The 20,427-nt window shown below is 36.9% G+C and overlaps 1 protein-coding gene across 2 annotated transcripts in view; it reads right to left on the reverse strand.

Moving 5' to 3' along the window:
- Positions 1-6,410: 6,410 nt before the first annotated feature.
- Positions 6,411-20,427, reverse strand: part of RORA (RAR related orphan receptor A) — a 728,434-nt gene continuing 714,417 nt past the window's right edge. For both annotated transcript variants that reach the window (XM_029239445.1, XM_029239444.1), the window contains 6 exons: positions 17,506-17,627; positions 15,777-15,909; positions 15,013-15,120; positions 13,102-13,212; positions 12,052-12,164; positions 6,411-10,419 (listed from right to left, as the gene is read on the reverse strand). In XM_029239445.1, the coding sequence (XP_029095278.1) occupies positions 10,255-10,419; positions 12,052-12,164; positions 13,102-13,212; positions 15,013-15,120; positions 15,777-15,909; positions 17,506-17,627 (752 nt within the window). In that variant the 3' untranslated portion in view covers positions 6,411-10,254. The remainder of the gene's footprint in view (positions 10,420-12,051; positions 12,165-13,101; positions 13,213-15,012; positions 15,121-15,776; positions 15,910-17,505; positions 17,628-20,427) is intronic.

The raw sequence follows: 20,427 nt of genomic DNA on the forward strand, positions 1-20,427 counted from the left end.
TGTGATTCATGATATTTGTTATACGCAATGACTTTTGGGATCATTTCAAATATTTATTTTATAAAGTGCAAGAGACGCTTAGGTATTATAGAATGTGGGTGGAGGAAAAGCCCAACTCAGTTGCCTTTGTTCTGACTTCTGAATATTTTATAATTTGAATGTCCTTGAGATTACTTTGGAAATAATTTATGATGAGGTTTTGCATCATTAAAATAGTGTGATATTTAGCTGATGTTAACCCTGTTGGTTTACTCTTATCTGATCTACTCAAGAGAAGGGGGTGGGGCTGGGATGGTACAACGACAGCCCAGTAAAGCCAGATTTTTAAAAAGTCTTTGGCATCATTAAAGTCTTTGGCATTATTCTGACATTCTATTTTAACGATTTCTAAAGCAAAAATGACAAAGTGTGGTGTGCATTCAGGATTTCTCCCCTCCTGCACTCAGGACAGGTATCACTGATCAGTCATGGCCCTCCTTTAAGAATCCTCAATTCTGCATTTCTGGCAGCTACTATCAATCAATAGACGTTAACTCACAAGTTGAAGTTTCTTTCTTTCCCTTTTCTGATCAAAGGGTAGTTTGATCCTTGTATATGTGTTTTGTCCCCTGCAAAATAGAAATGAATTATATTTTTTAAAGTACTACACTATAGAGCAGTGCTTCCCAAACCTTAATAAGTAAACCAATCACCTGGGGATCTTGTGAAAATGCACATTCTGATTTAGCAGGTCTGAGGTGGTGCCTAGGATTTTGCATTTCTAACAAGGTCAAGGTCGCGGGTGATGCCAGTGCTACTGGTCTGTGGACCACACTTTGAGTAGCGAGGTTCTACTACTCCATTCTCTGGAGACAAGATGTAAGCTAGAAAACTGTACAATGCAACTCAAGAACCAAGAAAAAAGAAGAAAAACAAGGCAAGTGTTCCATTAGAAGCTGAAATTTTATTATAGGATAACAGTACATAAAGCACATCTAAAATTGATGTGTTCAATGCACTTTTAATAAAGGTAATGTAATATTAAAGGTACAGTTTCTAAGTACAATATAACAACATTCATATTAGAATGAAAATCGGAGTATTTAAAAGACAACATTAAATCTCTCTTTTTTTACAGCTTGTATGTACAAAATGAAATCAAAATATATTTTTTTTAATTCAGGACTCAATAAAATAACAAACAGCTGGAAATAAGCAGACTACTGTAAGAGTGAATTGAAAAGAAAACCCAATGTAAGTGAAAAGTTGGATGATCCTCTAATAAAGATCATTAGCAAAGTTTTAGTACAATACTATTTTTAGGATTCCCATAAATGGCTTGCATTTTTAGTGTGGCAGAAAAAGAGTTTTTACATACTGTACACAAAACAGACAGCATATATTTATAGGTACAGTATTACTGTTTCCAAACTTGCATGTATATTTACAGAAGGCTGAGTTTGTTACTCACAGAGTTTTGTGAAATTTGTGTGCTTAATCCTCAAGACCTACACACAATTAGAATCAGCATTTCATGTGGTCTTTTAAAATGTGGCTTTAATACTTAGTTGTAGAAGAAAGTTTTAACCATAAGGCTTGGCATATTTTATAAATTTTCCAAAACAACCCAGGAAAAAAGTCTGAATTGGGGCATACTTTTTGTCATTTAACAATGATCAAATGCTGACATGTTCTGGCCATTGTGCAGACATAAAGAGATACAATCTCTATCCTCAGGAAGCTTAGGATACTAAATGGTGCTTAAAAAAAAAAAAGGTTTCAATTCCTTTCTAAGCGAAGCAATAAGGAATGACGTGATTTGTATTAAAAGAGATTTCTCCCTAAACTGTAGCCAATTCACTTTAAAAGGTTAACTATTAGCATTAGCTCTCATTAACCACATGACTGCATTTATAATTAAGGTAACAGCAACTCTTCCATAAAAATGGAAAATGTCTAGAATTGTGGGTAAATATTCAGTGCATGGAAGCCAATAACCATGGCTTGAGGATTTATCACCTTCAATTACAAAAAGTGCAATAAACAGAAACATTTGCTCTATATTTATAAATTGCTCAAAAATCTTTGCTAAAGATCTTACAAATTCAGTAATATTACAGAACAATTCTAATCAATATTTAATAAGGTTAACTACATCCTTAGTTAGATATTTGATATACTTTGATTTTTTAACAATGCCGATAGGTCTCGGAAGAACAGGTGAAAGAGTTTAACTAAGCTCATTATTAAATGATTTTTAAAATGAAGGTCCTTCACTCAGTTCATGGAACTGGTTGAGGTCATGTTAACACAGAACACCCCTTGTCAAAGTTGCTTTATGGCCAATGTTCTGCCATGATAGTGGACGTCTATATACTTCTTATGGCTCAGGTAGGAGGGGAAAGGTTTATTCTGCCATCAAGCCACCAAGGATACTTTATATAAGTGCCTATTATCTATAATAGGAGCTAATACATAACTCTGCCAGGTGCCAATAATAAGGTGCCTTAGTAAGAAAAAAAAAACATTACTCCATTAAACTAGAGTGTTTCTTTAGGACCTTGAAGGCCTGGCAAATTATTTTTCAGCTTAGGAGATATGGTATAAAGCCAAGTAGCAAACATAAAGTAAATGCTAATACGTTTTTATATATCCATATTTACGAACAAATTCACCCTATAGATGTCAAATATCCATACTAAGGAAGTAATTTTATCCTAATTAAATACACTCTAGAATAATTTATATAATGATATTATGTATTTAAAGAGAAAAGCATGTCCCAAATCCAGCACTCTGATACAGCTGCCAGTTGGGCACAGGTAGATATATATATATATATATATATATATATATATATATATATATATGTATATATATATACAAATATATAGTTATACTCAGTGAAATTAACAAGACCCAAAGGTGGTATTGTCTAGGAATAAAAGGGGTTTTTTTTTTGTTTGTTCACAAAAGTAACTTATCTAGCACCACACATCAGAAAAACACAAAAATAGCACACTCTAGTTCTAAACAGCTATGTCTAAAATAGATTATATAGTAAAACCAGTATCATACAGCATATTGTGGATTTGATAAACAGATAAATATTTGCACTGAGTAGGCTGTTTATAATATAACATTTTCTTATCTATACAGAATGAAAGCCAAAAAGTTAACTGTATAGAGATGTGCAGAACAACATTAAATATTATGACTCAAAAGCAGGGACGAAGGTAAATTTGAAAGAAGAGTAAGAGAGAAAATGTTTACAGGCCATTACAAGTTCTTAAGTTAATAGTAAATAAGGAATCAATTGCTCAAGTTGAAGAAAGCAGTAAACAAGAGATTGCATTTACATGCAGATGTCTAAAATTTGTATTTTTTTTAAGTCTATGCACAGAAGTCATTTGTTTTATTGCTTGACATTCAGTTATGGCTAGATTATTTAACCTATTTTTTTTTTTTGTACTTTGGAAACAAGAATATTGTTAAAGGTGCCATAAAAATGGACAACATTGAAAACGGTTTGCAAATAAACCACCTAACACTGCAGTTCTTTATACATATTAAAAGCCTTGTCTGGGGTTTGTCGTATGTTAAATATATTTAAACTGGGAAAATATGTTGTAGCTTGAAGCCTCCCATTGGCCCAAACATCCAATACAAAAACACATCTCCACAAAAGGAGCAGGCAGACAATACAGGTACATTTAAAGAAGCAGCCAGCTAATGTCCTAATGTTTAAAAATTTACCACTGTTTTATATGAGATTTCAAACCATTGTGGATAAGGAGAGAGTTTTGGATTCAGGAAGATGTGTACAGTACATACGGATTTTGTGTGTGTGTGTGAAATCAGATTCACTATATTGCTCAAGAATTATCTGCATTTACATATGCAATCTGTTCAATGATAACCAAGTTCCTAGAGATAGTATTCATCCACATTAAAGTAATAACGAGGGAGAACGGAATCACACACGAATACTGCAAAGAATTTAGTTGCTCTTAGAGAACAACATAATGGCACGTGCAGCATGTCAAAGCTAACAGCAAGAGATCTTTCATCAGTTCTTAGAAGGGAAAAAGAAGTGTGATGTTACTAATGTGGCAAACACACTAAATGTCAACAGCAAACGTGGATTTTCTAGGCATCTACTTAATATTCTCATATTCACCTTCTTAACGTAAGACTCCATGTTATGTTGCATTGCTGAAAAAACATTGTTTCTATTTGGACTGAATATTCTGTCATTCATTTATAAATAAATAAATGACTGAATGTATTTATTGCTCTAAGTTCTGAAGGTCTGGTTAAACATGGAGATTCCCCCCCCCATCTACGATGTCTCCTTGGTATGAAGCCAGGCTTCTGGATTATTTTAAAAGCTGTACTGAGAGCCTGACAAAAATGATCACAATTACACAAACAAGCAAACAGACCCAAAAGTGAAACCAACTGCTTTGTAAAGAAATTGCTTGCCAGCCTGCTCTTTTCTTAAGAATAAACAATAATAGGAAGGTCTCTTTTGTCCAATCTGGTGGAACCTCTTTAACAATACTACTGTTTTGGGAATACAATTAAGACCCATATCACAGACTTTTAGTAATAGATGAAGATTTACTGTTGCAATTGCATTTATAGGCATATAATTTGATCCACAGTATAAAGTTGTTTTTATGGGGTTCTGCTGTGTCATATCTTTGTAAGTAAGAAGTGGCAACCAAATGTTATAGTATGTACGTCAATAACGTCTGTGTGTGTATATACAGATAGATAGATAGAGAAAGAGAAAGAAAGAGAGAGAGAGAGGGAGAGGGAGGGAGGGGGAGAGAGAGAGAGAGAGAGAGAGAGAGAGATCTGCCATTTCCCATAGTCTTTATCATCAAAACAAAGTGATGGTTTCTTTTTAATCTAAACACATGGAAAGTTATCGCAAATTTTGCTTTTCCATGGTGGTAAGAAAACATGTAAAGCTTCTTCTGAAAGTATATTCTAGGTTTGCAAGAACCAAAGCCAACAATTACAGTGATGTTCATTGACCTTATGGAAAGTAATATATCAAAATATTACTTTCAAAATGTTTCAAAAATGTAAAATGTAACACTAAAAGCTGGCTCACATCGCTGTTACACTGGTGGGTTTTGTTTGTCTTTAAACATTAGCTCTCGTACAGATTACAAATGCGGTAAGTAGAAGAATCGTGTTACATAAAGAGATTTTCCTGGTTTATTTCTAGAGGAGAACATGATGAAAATGGGAGTTATTTGCTGGTATTTGGGGAAAAAACCCCACAATGTTTCATCTTTTACCTCTCTCACTGCACTGATAGGTAGGGCTCTCATTACTGCTTTACAAAATTTTTATCCATGCTATACAGGATTTGGAATAATAGTTTTTAACATATAATGCTATAAATATATTTATCAAGAATATTTTAATTATTAGAGAAATGGTAAGTGGAGTAGGCAGGACTGTACTCTGAATGATGCTCTTTGTTGATATATGACCTATTAATTTATCTTTTGAACATACTGGCATCACTTTGTACTGCTCTGGAAGTTATTCAATGTTTTTAAGCATACAAGACTGAAGAACGCATACATTCTGAACAAAACAAAATTAACAACAGTGAAGTTTATACACACGCGCAGTTCTACACAGTTCACTTGTGCCTTGGAGGGATAGTATTATCATTATTATTAACAATACAAAACACAATTTTGTCCCAGTAGTACTGGCCACCCTGTTTTAAGAGTTTTAGAAGATCCCTGAGCACATTGTTTCTGACTCTTAACCCCAACTCCAAAGTGATAGGGCTTCTATTGTTGATATCAAGATGGATTGTCATTCACAGTAAGTCAATTGTAAGGTGCTTATTTACCCTTTTCTTTCACCAATCAGCACAAAGAACTGTCAGAAAATAACTTTTTATTATTATTATCTTCAAATAATAGCACTGGAAGGACACATGATTTAAACAATCAATGTTTGAAACAGTGGCTTTAGGATTATTATCTGGCTGCCCCTCAACAATAACAAGTGATTCAGTCGACATTCCTTAGCCAAAACCAAAAGGCAAAAAACCACAAAAAACAAAACAAGAAACAAAACCAAAAAAAAACTGTACAAATATGTATTTTTCCCTGAGGGATCAAGGTACACCCGCAAGTGCTCTATGTACATATTGCACTAGAGAGGAATGAAGAACATGTGCAAAAAAGCAACAATGAGAGAAGCTTACATCCTACTTAAACCTTTTCATTAAAGATTCTACTAGGTTGTTTTGCATTTTGGAATGTCGGAACACAAACAGCTATTCCTTAAGTCTAAAACTAAAAACACGTATTTCTACTATGGCACATTCAATGAAATAAAAAGTTTTCCAAAGACAGATAGACAAATTCCATCAAGAAAATAATACAAAGTTTGTTTGTTTGTATTTTTTTTTTTAGAAAATTACATTACTTTCTTTCTTTGTTTCACATTACAAAATCTTTTTTTTTTTCTTTACACAAATCACATTTTATTGCAGGAATATTTCAAGTGCCATCAAATATTTATAGAAGGGTTAAAAAAATAGAAGTCTCTCTAAAGTGGTCCAGACAAGGCTTTGTATAGAATAAATCTTTTTTTTCCATCTTCTAGTTTTGATTTAAGTATTTTGAATACATTTTCTTTTCCATTGACACTTAGTAGCCTAGAAGCGGTTCGACACACACACACATCATACACACGAAAACCATACACACAGACATAAACACACATACACACACACACACACACACACACACACGCTCCCTCCTCATCTGACCCTCAGCCCACCCCCATACACTCACAGAGATCTGAATATCCACACTATAAAGAACAACCAAACTTAGAAGCAGTGTCTTAAGTCATGTTTTCTTTAAGTTAGAAAGGGTGAATTAGGATGCTGAAGACTTAAAAAAAAACCCACACCTTTAAAGCAAATTGGGATGCTGAACACTTAAAAATAAAAAAAAAATCCGTAGCTTTAACTGCAATTTGCAAACTGCCCCCAAAAGCACTTTCACCTGCACTTTTGATTTCATTGTGACCACGGCCAGTTTCTTCACAATATAATGCAATCATTTGGACACCACTGTAACCGAAGGTATTCAGGCTCTGTGCAAAAGCCTTATTTACCCTATGTTAAAATATTGTATAAAAGGCATTACAGCAGCCGGGATAACAATGATGTGATTCCAATCTTTAAAAGACTATTGGACATTTAAGATTAGGAAATTTTAATTATAAGAACGATTAATAATAATTGTTCTATATCACCAAGTATTTTGTGTCATCACACAGGTGTTTCTATAATAAGGAAGAAAATAAAAATACAAAGTTTTTCACATCCTTCTCTGTACCTCATATTTTTTTCAAGAGATTATTGTTTAACTTCAGATCCCAACTTCAATCCGAATAATAGTTGTTCCCTCATTTCACCTAGCACGCCTCTATTACTCTCTACTCTGTTCCTACACTGTCGATGTACTTAGTCTTAAAGTCTCACACCCTGTATTTCTTTCACAAAGACCTAGTAGCAGCATCATGTCAATGTATCTTGGTTTACTCTAAAAGCAATGTCACCATGGTGTGACTATTACTGAGATTAGAGCATCTTTTTTTTTTTTTTTTTTTTTTTTTTTGCATTAGGTGCATGCAAAATCCTTTCTGGGAAAAGGAATTTAAGTTCAACATTGTGTTCTCTCTCACCCTCAGAGAAGTTCAATTAGCTCTCATCATTTCACAAATGGACACTGGAATTAGGTTTAGTTGCTCTTTAATGCGCTAGCACCTGAGGCTGGTCATATTCAGAAAGCTTTGGTTAAAAAGAAGTTAATAGACTTTAATAAAACCATCCCCAAATTTAGTGAATCAGAATGACAAAAAAAAAGAAAAAACAAACCAAAACCAAAATAAAAACACACCATTTCCCCCCAAAGGAGAAACAACAGGAAAAAATAAAATGGATAAATAAATAACCGAACTAAGCTTGGTACTCTTTTCAGAGTATAAATACTATTGATCTTTCAAGGAACTATGCTTATTTAAATAAAAAATTTGATTTAACCCTTCTTGCCCAAATATAAATACTATATGCTGATAGTTACCTCTCTATATAAAGTCCCATAAAGTTTTATATGCTTGTAAGAAATTTAAGTAAATATTACTCTCGTCTTCTGTTTATGGTGAAACCCTTACTATATTTTTGAAAAAACAATTTTTTAGATGTCATTTAGGCTTCATACACACTTCGGTGTGAATAATTCCTTCCCCGTTTCCAAGTCCCTCAGGAAACAATTCAGAAAGCCAGTGGAGTTAAAAACAGAGTGGAGGACTCTGGGAAACTCCTGCTTGATGACCCAGCACGACAGCAGGAGCCAAATTCCTGCAGAAGATTTGGGAGGGACCCTGGTGGTAGGGGAGATGCTTTCTTCGCTGTAACCCGGCTGCTTGGAAACTCCCACCTTTACACTACGGGAAATGTTCTCTTTTCTATACAAACATGGTCTTCGATGGCAGACCAGAAGTCTGAATCCCATTCCGAGTGTGACTAAAATCATCATCTAAATGCCTACATCCCCAAAGGTCACCTATTTTAAAATATGCACACTTGTCTAACAGACTGTTCCTTCTCCCTTCCCCCACTGGGAATTATTAATAAAAAATTATTAAAAAAAAAACCTCAGTATTTCTCACCTGAACACAAAAGCCAAACAATCTTCTAAAGATTTAATAAAATAAATTACAGTCCACAGTTTTCTAGTGAAGATAAATACAAAAGTAAATGTTTGCAGCTTGCATCGACTTCACTTTAAAGGCTTAAAATATTTAATACTTAAATAAGAGAAACTGGTTCAACATTGCACGCCTCCTTTGCCCTCCTATCCATTGGCTATGAAATATGGAGAACAGTGTTCTAGAATGACACCATCTAGAGGCAGTTAGTCTAGAAACCATTCACTCTGAGATAAACTCTCAGGGTTCCTAGATTATACCAAGAACATAAACATTCACAAAGTAAATGCTTCATGTTTTCACATGGGGAGTGTGCATTTGCTCCAGATATAATCTTTGGGTCTTTCTTCTAATAAAAGCTAGATTCTGATAAATATTCTGGTTACTGATCTGTTCTTAAAGCCTAAGAACTCCAAGTTGAGGCCGAGTCTATATAACTACGCAGCTGTGCAAAATGAGCCTCCCTTCCCCTGCCTCAATGAGGTGGCATTTTCAAAAGCTTTTAAAAAATACTGTGTGCGAGGGTGTAAGTCCACAGCACCAATCAATCAATCACTCAACTTTGTATGAAGCATAAACACATCTATCCTTAAACTGACCCAAAAGCAAAGTACAATTTAGGGAGAGTTCTGTTTCTAATTCCAAATTCATGTGTAAAAAAAAAAAATTAATCCAACAGCGTGATTTCTAGATATGACCAGCCAGTCTTTTAAAAGTAATTGTGTAAACAGCAGCATAAATACCTCCCGACGTACCTTCCAAGCCTTCTCAGTTAAACTTGTGTTTCTGGTGCACATGCGACACGACAGTGAACACGCTAGCATTTAATTTAAAGAAAAAAGGTGCAAAATGAAAGTGCCTTATCAATTCAACAGGAAAAGCTACACCAGTAACTACATTTTATATTAATTAAAACAATATATAAACAATATCTCTTTTAGCTATATATAGTCTTCATGCCCATTTACCCTGTAATATATTATAATGCTATTGTTGCTAGTGCTATGGACCCTTTTCGTGCCATCCTGCTGACTGGCAATAATCGGTGAAAAAATAAAAACTTCCTTCATGAGACAAAGAGCAAGTTGTGCAAAGTAATGCCGCAACCTCCGCTATGCACACCAGTCACCGATTAGTGCTGGACTCTCTGTTGTTACCGACAGATGTAGAAAGTCTGTGGGCAGTGAGCTACAAAAAAAGGACATCCTCTGACTTTAGTACCCGCCTTCTGTTGTAAACAGAGGTCAATGATCAAGAAGTCGAGACAGAAAAAGGGTCCATATCTGTAGGCATAATGGAAATCATATGCATGAGAAAAACAAGTTCAACTTTTATTTGTTTTCATTGTTTCCCCTCCTTTGCCTGACCCCGATCACCAAAGGATGTGCAGTGTGTTGGCGCTCCAGGTCTGTGCAGGGCCATATAAAGTGTCTTGGTTAATTTGTTTGTTTGTTTGTTTTTCATTGTTTGAACTTCAGACATTCTAGAAGTGCTTGGGTGATACATTTACCCATCAATCTGCATTGCTGGCTCAAATTCTGAAGTGAACAATTCCTTGTATAATGGAGGAAAATGAAGTCGCACAATGTCTGGGTATATTGCTTTAAACGCCATTAGCTTTTCTGTATGTCGTCCACATAAGGCTCTTAATGTAGACACCTTGCATATTAACTGTAAGTGGAAGAAAGGACATAGGGTCAGGAGAGAAGAGACGTGAGAATCAAAAATCAGGGCATCTGGATCATCTTCAACATTGTTTACAACGGTGAAACACACCTGAAGCAACTTAAACGTCTAGTAATAGAGGAAGGGTAAAAATAAATGATGATATAGTCATATCACAGAATACCAGGTATACACTAAATATGATTTTGAAGACAAATAATTTATAACCCCAAAACATGTTCATAAGCAGAAGAACCCAAGTGTCTCACCTCCTCCTCCTATTCAAACATGCTTTTTGCTCTACCATCCTGAACCCCGTCCTCTACCACTGGGGAAAAGGAAGACATGTGGTAATAGAGAAGTGGGCAAGGGGGCAGCCACCGGTAGGTGAGGTCACTGCAACTAGAGATGATGGCATCACCTACATATTTTATGCAAAATGAGTACTAGTCGACTCCAGTGACAACAAGTTTCTTCTGGAGAAAGAGCTCTGCCTAGAACAAAGCAACTCTGGGTCTGAGCGAAAGGCCCTGACTGGAACACAAAAAAAAAATAGTCAGCAGGCCTGGTGGAAGTCTCAGCATTGACTATTTACCTGTTGAGTATAATAACATGACTTGCAAAAATGCTTTTTAAACTCTAAAGCACTGTACAGCACAAAATATTTATTATCTCCACCCAGAATAATCCTAAGAAACATTTTCACCAGAGCATCGATCTTGGCCATGTGTTAGGTGCTCTCTATAATCAAAAGACCCTAATGGTACCCTTGCACTGGGGCAAGAAGATGGAGAAAAGTTCTTTTTCCTTCTCTTTCCCAATCCTGCCTCAGTGTCTCATTTAACAGGGGCAAAATCAAAAACAAAACCGCATTTAACTCCCCAACTTCCCCTTTCTGACCTAACCTAGCTATCAGGAGAAAAGAAAGAAAACAGACAGGAAGAAAAATCCAAACCTTTCAAATCATCTTCTGGAACAATAGAACACATAAAATAATCCAAGAAAGAATAGGGCTGATTTTTCTAAGACCAAATACATACTACTAGCACTATCACTGAAGGATATTATCATATTTTAAATTGACATCCTAATTATATTTTTATTAAGACAGTAATTAGCAAAAATGAAACCCTATGCTTTGAATACAGGGTAGTAATGAGAAATTGATGAAGAAAATACAAAAGTCATTTACTGTTGATTACTAATGACTTTAATGGAACTAGAACTAATATTAGAATAGATTAATTCTATTGTTTTAGTCCTTCATAACTTCGTCTTTCTAAAATCAAAGATTTAAATTCTAAATTCTCTAGTTTATCTCACGGCAGGACATTAACTCTGCCTTCTGCCCATCTTTGATGGGATAGGTGGAGGATTTTTCAGAATGAATTAATGCTTCAAAAAAAACTCAATCATTGCTCTATTATTCCAGGACACTTTATAACCAATGATAATAAATAGAATTTAACCTGAATTTTGGCCCAAGATAATTTTTTGAAATGAGGATACTTCTCTCTTCTCAGTAGGCCATTGCTTATTGATACTTTTGGGGTCTGGCGGCATGACTTATAAACGTGGCTGGCGTGATCTGGGCAAGGGATAATTCAGCCTTGTCAGTTGGAAACCTTTGGTTCTCACCTTTGTTAGTATTCCATCTTCTCGGTGATTCTTCTGTAGGACGTGTTGAAGAGCTAGCTGAATTTTCTGTTGCAGCTTTTCAATTTTGACCTTTTCCTGCAGCCATGAGCGATCTAAATATGAAAAGCCATACTCCTGAGTATTCTTCCAACATGGTGTCAGAACACCCCAACTCCTCCTGACTCCTAGATACAGATTATTACACCACACTGCAGAGTCAGGGACTAACAGGCCACTTTCACCCCTCTTTCAAAATTTGCTCCTAAAGGAGTGAAAAACTGATCTAGGACAGTTACAAAACAGAGTGTTAAGCCTTTCCATCTTTACTGACACTTGAAAGAAGGAAGGATCCTCCCTTTCCAAAAAGACAGCCATTTAAATCTAAGGCCATGCTCGGACGAGTGCAAATGAAACCACCATGGCCCTTAAGCCTTTCTAATAGCTATGTTTCTGAATGACATACTCATATCAATCCTGCTAAGTCTTTCTGGCAAATATGAAAATTGCCTTAGAGTCTAAGGCAACTGAAATTGTCAAGAGAGTGCCAAATGAATTAGGATTGTTAATTTAGGATAAAGTCTTTATGTTTAAGAATTCCAAAACGAAGTCAGCAAATTTGCAAAAGTGATTATCACCAAGAGGCAGTACTGGTTGAAAACATACATTAAATTCAGATAGGCTTGTGGATGACATCCAAATGGATTTTCTTTAAAAAGTAGAATGTTTTAAAAACCATGTTATCTTGGAGATTGGTGTTGAAAAGGGCACACCTTTTCTACCACAGCATTTCTCTTGGTAGCAGGAGGTTAACTGTAGATGGGATTTTATTCAATCCTCATTTCTTAAGATTTTATCAGAATGGCATGAGGTCTTCTTAGAAGCGTACATGTATATGTATGTGTGTAGCAGGGGATTGTTGTCTGAAAAACTTAAAATTAGACTTAATAAGGGTGGCAGTCCCTCTGAATAGTCTATAGCCATTGTAAGTTATGTACTTGTAGAAATTCTTTACCTGGACAATTTAAAAACCATTGTATTTGGTTATCTTACCTGCTGACATCAGGACAAATGCAGAAAACAATGCAATTTCATCTTCAGTCAGGTGCATAGAACATAAACTCTTTCCAAATTCAAATACAAAGCTAATAAAGTCTTCACAACCTGCCAAAATTAAAGACAGGTTAGGAGTTTGGTTATTATCCTAGGAGAAAAATATGGAAGAAGGTGAAGAGGGATCTAGCAGTTGAAGATCAGAGGGAATAGTAATAACATTTCTATAGTTTAATACTTTCAAATGTTAAAAGAAAAATCAGTTTAGCCACCATCACCATTACCACCAACATCGCCACCACCATCATCGTCTGCAATAATGAGAGTGAACTTCTGTTGTGTGATTACTGTGATAGGTGCTGCTCTGAGAGGATTCTTTGGGGATTCTACTATTTCACAACAGCCCTATGGGGGAGGTATTATTGTTACTATCCCCATTTTAAAGGCAAGGAAATGGACTTGGAAAGAAGAGGAATGTGCTGAAGATTCCACAAGTAGGAAGTGACAGCCTGAGATTCAAAGCCAGCTACCTGACTTCAGAGCCCACACTCTTAACCAACAGAGTCTAACAGCTATAATCTAACTGAAATGTTAACGTCACTCATTTTTTTGTTTTCTACTCTATTCTATGTACAACACGCTTAAAAGTGAAAACAAGTGACACATTATGGTGGTAAAACCATTATAATTTTTTTTGTTTTTGGCCGTGCCACATGGCACGTGGGATCTTACTTCCCTGACCAGGGATTGAACCCATGCCCCGTGCACTGGAAGCACAGAGTCTTCACAAATGGACCGCCAGGGAAGTCCCTATTGTAACTATTACAGAACTGAAAACACAGAATGTGAAAGTCCCATAAAATAAAAACCCACCCCCACAAAGCTGGTTAAGTTGGGGTCTGTTCTTTCAGATTTCCATATTATGTACATATAGTTAAATGTCAAGAGGCTAGGGGCTTCCCTGGTGGCGCAGTGGTTAAGTGGTCCCCCCCCAATGCAGGGGACATGGGTTTGAGCCCTAGTCTGGGAAGATCCCACATGCCATGGAGCAACTAAGCCCATGCATCACAACTACTGAGCCTGCGCCCTCGAGCCTGTGTGCCGTGACTACTAAGCTCGCGTGCCGCAACTATTGAGCTGCATGCCACAACTACTGAAGCCTGTGTGCCTAGAGCCTGTGTTCTGCCACAAGAGAATCCACTGGAATGAGAAGCCCGCGCATCGTAAGGAAGAGTAGCCCCTGCTCCTCGCAACTAGAGAAAGCCTGAGCGCAGCAACGAAGACCCAACGCAGCCAAAAATAAATAAATAAAAAAAAGTGTCAACGGGCTCTCCTCAAGTATACATACCTTCCGTCATTTAATTGTTTTTAAAATCACTTAACATATCTTGGATACCGTCCCATTCTTCTTAATGACTTTGTCTTACTTTAAATTACAGAAATCTAAAATAATTTATTTTTAAAGTATATGTCACAGTTTCACTTAGCTATACTTTCTTTCTTTGATATCTCATTAACGGTTGCTATTTAACGGGTATGGAAGGGCAGACTTTTAGCTCCTTGCTTGATTTTATGTAGCAAATCACATCCTCTAGTTTATTGAATTATATATCCCCTGCAAACCTGGTTCTTAAAATCTGGAAGGGAACTGGAAGGATATAGAACATAAATTTCTTCGATTACCAATTAGATAAAATGAAACTCTAGACCCTTACGTGTAACATAGACAAAAAGCATTTGAGCTGTGTATATTTTCTATGGTGATTAACTATAAAGTAACATAGGTATAAAATCCTTTAACTCTTGTGTCCAAAAAACCAATCTCCATTTTGTTCAAGAAGAGCTTTCACCCAACTCCCATCTTTTCCCCTAGTCCTGATTTGAAGACAAAGCACCCAGAGATTTCCTTACCTAAGGATTTGAAGACGTCAGGGCCAGCATATTTCCCATCAAAGTACACGGTATTGTTCTGAGAGTCAAAGGCACGGCACATTCTGATAAATACCACCTCCAGAGAACCTGAGCAAAGGCAGAAACGGGGTGGGTTATTGCCTTGGTGAGTTGATTTTGACCACAGAGACCCCTTTCTGAGTCAATGGGGCTGGGCTTAACTAGCAGGCTCTCAGTCACCTTAGCTCTCTATTTAAAAGAGCAGAGTTCATTAGAGTAATTAAAGACTTGTGCCAAACCTAAGGCCTGTATTACTGAAGAGAGACTGATTTATGAATTACTTCTTGGGCACTTCTCTGTCCTGCAATAATACAGAATCTCAGAGTTGCGAGAAAAACATGGACTCCTGTTATTAAAACAAACAAAAACCCAGGGATGTCTCTCTGAGTTCCACAAGCAGCCTTCTTCCTAACAGCTTACCAAAACCTCCTGAGGACCTGGGGCACAGAAACAAAACACAGGTGATGGTTAAAACTGTGGAATGCAGGTGTCTTTCAAATTAATCTTTTCACCCAGAGGAGAAACAAAATGGAGGGAATGTTTCCTACAAATAGCTCAAAAACCTTAAAAAAAAAAAAACACCTCTCAGTTTCTGCTAAGAGAAACTGAGCTATTACCATTTGGAGAAAAACTGTTCTCGACACCTTCCTTACCAAGCATTTCTTTAATAAGCCGGTGAAAGCAGGTTAGTCAGAGATCTCAAAATTCACTTGCAAAGCACATACCTGCTTTGAGAAGCACAATTTGATCGTTTTGACACAGTTCCATAAATCCATCAATGCGTTTGGCAAACTCCACCACATACTGTATAGCTTCTGTAATTTTGATGGCACATAACTGCCACATTACCTCCCGCTGCTGTTGAAGAGGGAAACACATTAACATCCCCATTACCCATACCCTTGACACAGTTGTTTTAACTGTTCCTGTTGTGTAAAATCCTTCTTTGGAAATGGATCCAAAAAAGCTAGAGGATTTAAAAATAATCAGTCGGCCAGTTACTTCCGTTATAATGACTGCTTCCAAGTTCTTCCTGGTCTCCTCCAATTCCTCTCTTACCATTTTGGTGGCAAAGGGACAGGGGGAAGATGTTATGAGCATACATGCAGCAGAAGATGAAAACGGGAGTCAAGAAAGCAACTCACGCCACTGATTTAACCCTGGGCCATGGAGAGTAGCAAAGTAGAATCTCCTTATAAACAATTATTTTGCCTTGGGGAATTTCCCACCACTTTACTGGGGGAAGGGAAGAAAAGGGGAGTCAGTTATATTTATTGTGCACCCGCTATGAGCTGGGTGCTTTATGACATCCTTGTCTCATTTCATTTTCACAAGAATGTTTTTCCATTTCCCATAAATGGACACAAATGCTCACAGAGGTTTCACAGCTAAGAGGTACTGGAGGTGGGATTCAAATCCCAGCATTTCTGACTCTGAATCCCATTTCACACACCTTGCTGCTGTTTATTGCTTTCTTGCTTCCCTTTGTGATTTTGGCGGCTGGTGCTACCTGCTATCTCAAAGGTAAACAAGGTGATGCGCTGCTATTCCCCCAACCTGTCCTGTTTAATTCCTTTTATATACCCACCCTCCAATTTAGTTACAGGCTAACCTGGATCCATCTTGTTGCTCACTTATTTCCCCAATCTTAGTTTAAGACTGTTTCTACCAATACAACAGGATGGAAGAAACACTGAATTAGGAACCAGGACTCTTGGTCTAGTCCTGATGTTTTCACTCTCAGCCACGTGCCAAGGGATGCTCGTTTCCTCATATGTAAAATGAAGGGGAGGATTAACCTTGACAATCTCTACGGTACTTCCTAAGCCTGAATTTCTAGGATTATTGGGAACAATCACAGCACTTTCTTTTACTAAAGGCAGAATGGAAAATTCAAAGTCCTCCTTCTCCAGCCCTGCCCTCCCATTTAGGTAATTTGTTGATCAGACTGTTTTATAGAAAAAGGTAACTGGCAGTACTACTTGTCAGCCTCATGTTGCTAGATTCAGACTGGAATTAGAAGCATAGCTTCCAAACTTTTTTTTACACATATTCTCTAAACTCCTCCTTTTAAACTTCGGAACCATGAGGCTGAGATTATTTTACATCAACTTCTGGACCGTGAAATCTTCCATTGTGATATCGGGACAAATCCCAATTCTTTGAGCCTTTTGGAAGCTCCTTAATCTAGCTCCCTGTTGACAAATGATAGGACATATGTGTTTAGTTACAGGAACAATAGAATCTGTGTGCTATTTCTGAAATTTCGCACACTGACATCTCAATAAGGTGATAAAGCCCCAAGAACGTGATCAGCTCTGGAAAAAAGATTTTTAAATAGAAATCTGCTATCTGATGAAAAACATTCATTCTTTGGTCTGTTTGTATTCAAACCTCCTGCACAAACACCCTTCCCAACGTTGCCTCGATCTTAGGTAAAATTCTTCAGTCTACCTTGTTTTGGTAATTCTCAATCTCCTCCTGCAGAAAGGTCTGCCACGTTATCTGCTGGAGCTCTTCTCTCAAGTATTGGCAAGTTTCCAGATGTGATTTAGATATATTCTGTGCAAGGTGTTCTAAGGAGAAAACAGGAGATCACAACATGAAAAGCCAAGTTCTTCAGGGTTTTCCCTACTTAATATCTGATTTAAAAAGTAACAAGTATAAAGCAACATGGCTGAACCAGTTTTAAAGAGCTCGACATATTTAAGTAAGCAATTTGGAACTATTCTATATTTGGGGACATGAGGATAAAGGACAGGCAAAGCCAACATTTAGCAATAAGGCTTGGCATCTTCAAAGACCCTCCTGACCTGACCTTCTCTGTGCCTTTACACCAGCATCTGGGAGTGAATGCTGGAGTTGAAAATATTGACCTAGAGAAGTGTGAAAAATGACTGACACGACCTGTACTTGGTATTTTTATGAAGACAGATCTGCCATATACATTGACTGGTGGAGGATTACTCTTGAAAAATTAGAAAATGGTATTTTTGGGGGGACAACAACTACGTATTTCTTTTGTTTTTTCTGCAAAAATGGCAGAACAAGCATTACTGAAGCCTACTATGTCGCTATATATACATACATATATATATATATATATATATATATAGTGTGGTGGTTAAGAGATGAGATGGACTCTGGACCCAGACTGCTTGGGTTTGAATCTCAGCTCTGCTACTTAGTAGCTGTGTGATCTTGGGTAAGTTACTTAACCTCTCTGCGCTTAGGTCTCTTTATTTGTAAAATGAGGGAAACAGTACCTAATTTCCTATTTATCATAGGGCATCTGTGAAAATTAAGTGAGTTGAGCACTTAGAATAGAGAGGATAACATAGCATCTGCTACATAAACATTTGTTCTTATTATCCTGAAGTGTACCGAATTTGAAGACATTAAAAGAAACAGATGCCAAATAAGTTTCTCTAGGGACTTATAATTTGGTGAACATGTACATACATGCTGAAAGGACAATTCAAGACACTAGACAATAAAGCATGAAGTTGAATTCTACTAGAAGAGAAAGAAAAATAAAAACATAATAGGTGCTATCAGAGAGATGAGGGGAGTTAGGGGATGCTTCTTGACAGAAGAGGAACATTTGGATTGGCCCCTGAAGGAAGGGGAGGATTTGGTAGGCAGAGGCCAGTGTGTGAGGCAGTGGACCAGTTCCACGTTCAAGGGATGGTAGATGAAAGAATGGATATGGCATCTACAGGAGACAGGAAGATGTGATAAAGTGATGGTGTCAAAACAGAAATATGGGTAGAGAAGAGTCCACATCCTGAAGGATCTTGAATGTTGAGACTGAGAGTATGGACTTGATTAACAAAAGGAGTCAGGAGGAGTCTCAAGAGGGAGCTGACATGCTGAACACTGTATTTGGGGAAACAGAACAAGCAGTTTTGTCATTGGTGGACTGGAGGCAGGAGGATCAATTAGAAGGCTGCTGAAATCTAGATGTAAGGGACTAAGAGCTTGAAACAGGTTGCTAATAATTGTTATGGAAGGGAAGGACAACTCAAGAAGTATTTTAAAAGAAGAACTGACAAGACTCCAAGAATACAAAACCATACCCCAAAGTGATGCCCCTCCCAGGGTCTTGAATATATAATAGGAAAGTTATTTAAAACAGTGGTGCTGAGGGCAAACTTAGCAACACTAGTAAGAGTGTCTGTTTGGAAATTTGTTACTGCTTACGTCAAACAGAATCAGATTTGTTTGTGTGAAAACAGAGCAGGTTCACCTAAACAAAGCTCGAGACTAGAACCTCCTCAGAGATTCTGAAACACTGAAGCACAATAAACCTTAACAGCTCTACTTGGCAACACACAGACATGAAAACAACATAAGTAAATATCATAAAACATAAACGAAAGAAAAAAAATTAAAGGAGACAGAAACTGAGAGAGAGAAAGAAATTATGTCTATGTCTTAGAGTCAGTGACGTGTGTGAAGAGAAGAGGGGAATAAAGACAAAATAATGGGGAATCAGAAACAAGAAAATAAGTGTGTACATAGTAAATTCAATTTTTGTAAATATGAAAGAAATGATGAAGGCAAAGTGTTCACAGGGAAGCTGGGAGAATCCTAGGAAGGGAAGAATGGGAAGAAGCTCACAGTATTCTCTTCCAGATCATGCTCTGTTTCCAGTTAATATGGTCAGCATCTTCTTGTTTCACTTCATCCTAAAAATTGTCCCCACCCATCCCTACCTATTTGAGTCCAGCTTTTAGAAGGGACAACAAATGATGCAATGTCCAATGACCAGTAGAGGGCAGTGGCTGCATTCTCACCAGCTGCCTTTGATCAAAATTCATACTTGATTTGGCAAGTGTAAGATTTTAGACACTGTGCTGTTTTTAAGTCTCCATTTCAGCAAAGGAGAATATGGTCAGACTGAGTAAAAGCTAAGAAGTTAGTGTGGTCTCTCAGACAAACAGTCTGGAATAGTGAAATACCTTGGAACTAGGAGTTAGGAGACCTGGTTTCTGGTCTGAGCTCAGTTGGGTAACTCACTTTGTGACAGGCAAATCAGTTCACCTCCTCAACTATGATGGCTTCATCAGGACAACCAAGGTCTAGATACTTCAGATGGAAAATCCTGTCTTCTGAGAAAGTCACAGATTTTCACAGTGGTATGGAACTTTAGGTATCATCTAGTCCAAACTCTCATCACTTTGTAGATAATAACATTAACAACGATGATAAAAGTTAACACTTAGGTAGAGTTTACCATGTAAACTCTATATAACGTAGACTCATATAACAGACTAATATACCTACTACATCTCTCTCTATATATATATACACATTATATATATATATATATATATATATATATATATACACACACACACTGTGTATATATAC

The sequence above is a fragment of the Monodon monoceros genome, unplaced genomic scaffold, assembly GCF_005190385.1.
Source record: "Monodon monoceros isolate NGI ecotype Baffin Bay Population unplaced genomic scaffold, NGI_Narwhal_1 Super_Scaffold_21, whole genome shotgun sequence".
Lineage (NCBI taxonomy): Eukaryota > Metazoa > Chordata > Mammalia > Artiodactyla > Monodontidae > Monodon > Monodon monoceros.